This window comes from Miscanthus floridulus, chromosome 18 (assembly GCF_019320115.1).
Source record: "Miscanthus floridulus cultivar M001 chromosome 18, ASM1932011v1, whole genome shotgun sequence".
In the NCBI taxonomy this organism is placed as follows: domain Eukaryota; kingdom Viridiplantae; phylum Streptophyta; class Magnoliopsida; order Poales; family Poaceae; genus Miscanthus; species Miscanthus floridulus.
Window position 1 is genome coordinate 17,396,177 of NC_089597.1, and position 4,712 is coordinate 17,400,888.

The following is a 4,712-nucleotide window of genomic DNA, read 5'->3' on the forward strand; positions in this document are numbered from 1 at the left end:
GTCATTTGCGCTTGGGGTAGTATCTGCAGCAAGATAACTCATTGCAGAAGATGAAATCATAATCCTAATAGTGTGTTTGACACTTTGACCTCACTAAACTCCAACGGATTGGAACTGAGCTGTCATCAATGGCATGGGTTATATTGGAGATGGTGAATGTCACGAGGGAGTCCTGAAATTGCTCTCGTGTCTCTTTCATGGCAGGAATTGCTTTAGTGTTTCATGGCAATTTATACAGTACCTCAAAGTTAATATGGACCATCTATTTAGTTTGATCCAGAGGGTAAGGATAAGTTGTTACCTCCCAGGAATTGGAAGACATCGATCCTATCGAGTTGAAAGTATCTTAATATGTATTCTAAAATCTAATACTATTGATCCTATCATGTACCCTAAATTTTATAGTATCCACATCCCATATAAAGGCGTACGTACGGTCATGTCGATACTATAAAATGATTAATTTTTAAATGAATCTGTTATATAAAATACTATTTCAAGACAAGAAACATTGAATAACAAGAAGAATTGCACTTGAATGTAATAATGGCCAATTAAATAAATCAAAATTAGGCTTAAATACTTACAGCATATTATAAATCTTATGTACAGTATATGTCTATAAAATCCGATAGAATCTTAATATGATGGTTTGATACGATTAGGGAAAACTGATTCTACCTAGAATCTTGATCCTAACAAATCTTGCTCACTGCTATAATATGACAACGTGCTTTGATGCGGGGATATTAGTGATATCTCCATCTGCAAAATTATGCAATTCTAGTTATATCTTTAGTAAAACTATCTAAAATTTGACCCAATTTGTGAAAAATAACATGAATATTTATTCCATCATATAAGTGCATTATGAAAATGTAGTTATTTGATACAATAAATATTGATAACTTTTTGATAAATTTGCCAAAACTCAAGATCGTTTGACTCAGTACTATCCTATAATTGCATGTTTTTTTCCAACGGTCATACACATCAACAATATATACACACGTATAGATTTCGGATAGATGTTACTAATTGCGCAACATTAGATCCTTGGAGGTAGAATTTTGCGGCAGCATGTACACACGAATGTATGTATTTACAGACGTGTACTGTAGCGCCGTAAAGTGTAGTAGTATGCAGAAATAGAGCTGCTGGACGGGGCCATGCCGGCCGGATCGGATCTACATGGAGTGTGTAGTGTAGCCATGGAATGGAAACCTCGCCTTTGTGGGGGGCAGCCGGGGAGCGATCGTGCTTCTATCTTAGCTGCTAGGCGGCGTTGCCGAGGTTCTCGAAGCTCCAATCCCGGCGCATGCCGACGCTGCGCCGGAGCCGCGGGCCCTGGATGAGCTGCGACACCTTCAACTCATCCACCGTCGACTTGCACTTGCGCACCATCTTCTTGTTACTCCTGCCGCTGCCGCTGCTGCTATTGCTGTCGCTCCTCATCGTGGTCGCGGTGGCGCCGTCGTCGTCCTTGCCGCTATTGGAATCATCCTCGCCATCCTCTGCTTCTTCGTCGTCGACGGTTGCTAGCGTCCGCAGCGGCGCGTACCGCGGCTGCGCGAGGCCGTCGGAAGCCACGCCACGCTGCAGCGCCGTGCAGCAGGTGGCCGTCTGCGGCTGCGGGATGTCGTAGGGGTCCACCCCGTCACCGGCGGCGACGGCGGCCCCGCGGCGGGGCACTTGCAGGCTGGTCAGGTGCGACGACGATAGGTTGCTCATTTCTTGGACGATCCTATTGGATAATCAATAATCTCCTTATTGTTCACTGCTCTCTTCCGATGTTTTAATCAATATAAGCATGGCACCAGAGAAATCAAGCAGAGGCCAGGCTAATTTTGGATCAACTCCTTTTATTGGCATCCCACAAAAAGTGGTAGCTCTTTAATAGACATCCTTAAAATAGCTAGGTATGCTGTTTTCAATGCGATACAGGTGATCTGTGCTATGAAAAAAAAAAGTATAAATAAAAATTGACCCATTTTTTAAACGTGCAATGGCTTTCACACTTTTGTCATACATGTGCGTACAGTAGCTTCATTCCACTAAAAATGCTAGCTCCTAAATAGACGCCTTAGAGCAACTTTAAAAGCATCTTTATATCTTTCCTAATCGATAGGAATAGAAATTTTGGCAGAAAATTACCCTCCAACATTTTTTTAATTAGCTCTCCAAACATTATCATAATCTATTTCGGATTTCTTGCTAGCAAAAAATGAAGAGCGCAAATGACTCTAGATTATGCACAAAATATAGAAATGTTGTTGGAGGATGAAAAAACACAAGAACAATTTTTAATCAATTGGCTCTTTAAGAGGAACTCCAAGAAACTCTTATATTCTTCTTAATCGATAGGAATAGAGATTTTGGTTAAAGAAATACTATTCAACCATTTTTCTAATTGCATCTCTAAATATTACCGTCCTTTATTCTTAATTTCTCACTAGTTAAAAATAGAGAGTAGAGATGACTCTTCAGAGTGTGCACAAGATATAAAAAAGTTGTTGAAGGGTGAAAAGATATAGAGAACCATTTTTATTCAAATAGCTTTCCAGATGATGCTTTGGAAAGTGAGTTTTAAAAAAACTCTTGAAGATGTTCTAAATGATGATTTAGAAAGTGAGTATAAAAAAGACACTAGCTTGGAGATGCTCTAAATGATGATTTATAGAGAGTTAGTTTAAAAAGGACTCTTGGAGATGTTCTTAAAATAAGAAACTAAAGAGGTGGGAAACATAATAACATAATAGCTTCATCCCACCGAAAGTGCTAGCTCCTTAATATAGACACCCTTAAAATAGCTAGTTATATGAAGTTTTCAATTTAATACAGGCGTGATTGCTTGCTAAAAAAAATCTATATCAAATAGAATTGGACCTATATCAAAACGCACAATGGCTTTGGTACTAGCTAGCTAGTTTCATGCGTTGATTGTTTGGCTTCAATTCATAAATCAACCAAACCCATATATAGACAATGGCACTTGCTTAGAACCAGGGGCGGAGCTACATGCACCGCAGTAGATGCGGTCGTGCACGCGCTAAAAACGAAAATAAGTGATAAAAACTAAATTTTCATCATATTTACACTCATGCATCATAAATATTTGTATTAACAAGGCAAGCGCACTTCATTGAAATTGCTCTAGCTTTACCCCTGCTTAGAACCGCTAAAGGTGGGATTATGGGTTCTTTTCCATGGAGATGAGGCACGTAAAGCAAATAGATGGAGCTTCATGAGCAGAGCAGTTTACTTTTGTCAAGCGGCACACAAGGAAAACGGTAATGCCATTGTACGGGTGTTCAGGGACGGACGGACGTGGCTTCTCCACTTGCTGCCTTGTCCGTCCGCTCGCTCCTTCCGCACCCCTTTTAAAAAAACTCTCTACGCGCTCGGCTTTCATAGTCGCAGCCTTATCCACTGCTCCATCGGACCTCCACGCTTGACTCCACCGCGCCGCCCCAGCCGCCTTCCCCACTCCACGCTCCACTGTGCCACTTCACCTGCACCGCAGCATTTGCCAGCTGCGGCCGCCTCCGTTGCTCTCTTAGCCACCGAGCAGGTGCTCGCCAATGGTGCACTGGCCTAGGCCGCACCTGCTCCCCCAGGGGTGCTCGCGCGCCTCACGTAGGTGCTCACCCAGGCACCGAGAAGGTGCTCGCCCAGGCCGTCGAGCAGGTCCTCGCCCAGGGGCCCACCGCGCGAGCTCCATGCGCCGTCGCCGACCTCCACGTAGGCGTCGAGCTCCGCGATTCGTCCAAGCAGCAAGGTGACATTGCACGCTGAAAGCGCATGTTGCAAGGGTATATTTCAAGTGTTTCAGATGTTTTATCTGGATGTTGCAAGTGTCTCATGTGGATGTTTACAAAAGTCGATTGGGATGTTGCATAGGTTGCAATGGTTTCACATGTATGTTGCAAGCTTTTGTTCCCAATGTTTTATCTGTTTTCCTAGACTATGTTGCAAGTGTGTTTATTTGGATATTGCAAATGTTTCACACATATGTTGCAAGTGTTTTATCTGGATGTTGTGTATGTTTTCCATGGTTTTCAAGTGTTTTTCAGGTGTTTTTAAGTGTTTCAGATGTATGTTTGAAGTGTTTCATCTGCCTTCAGACGTATGTTGCAAGTGTTGTATCTGGATGTTTTTAAAACAAATTAGGTGTTGCATATCTCCTCATTTTTCTGCTGGCGCGCCTCGGTGGCTCTTCCTCATCCCGGTCGGCTAGGCATCCACCACCTCCTCCCCTCTTTCTCTATGCTGATGACGTTTGAGACGCCATAGGCCCATGTGGACGCATGAAACGGCGCAGAAAAACAAGACTATGGCCCCTTCTTGGGTGTTGCTGTTTCTTAAAACTCTAGTATTACAAAACCATAGTTTTTAAAACCGTAGGCATGTAATACCATAGTATTTAGAAATCGCAGTGTTTCTCTGTTTAAGAAAAACCATGACGTGTTTGGCTACACATCAATACGTTGCTTTTAAAATTAGTTGGTTGTGTCTATGCTGCTAAAAATAGCAGTGAAAAAGAGACACGCCATCTGAGATGGACGCGCGTCACCAAGCTGTGGGGGTTGGGACCAAGTTTTTTAGACTCAAAAAATTGTGGTTTTATTAATACCGTAGTTTGTAGAACTCGAAACTAATTACATCCAAACACCTTCTTTCTTTTAGATACCTGGTATTTTAAAAAATCATGG

General features: G+C 42.3%; 1 protein-coding gene across 1 annotated transcript; it reads right to left on the minus strand.

The window, feature by feature from the left end:
- Window positions 1–966: 966 nt before the first annotated feature.
- LOC136519746 (uncharacterized) lies at window positions 967–1,747 on the minus strand. Its single transcript, XM_066513119.1, has one exon. The coding sequence runs from the start codon at window positions 1,729–1,731 to the stop codon at window positions 1,276–1,278; it is 456 nt and encodes a 151-aa protein (XP_066369216.1). The 5' UTR covers window positions 1,732–1,747; the 3' UTR covers window positions 967–1,275.
- Between the last annotated feature and the right edge of the window lie 2,965 nt (window positions 1,748–4,712).

Excerpts from the sequence above, each read along its gene's own strand:
- LOC136519746 (XM_066513119.1), bottom strand. The coding sequence starts at position 1,731 with ATGAGCAACCTATCGTCGTCGCACCTGACCAGCCTGCAAGTGCCCCGC.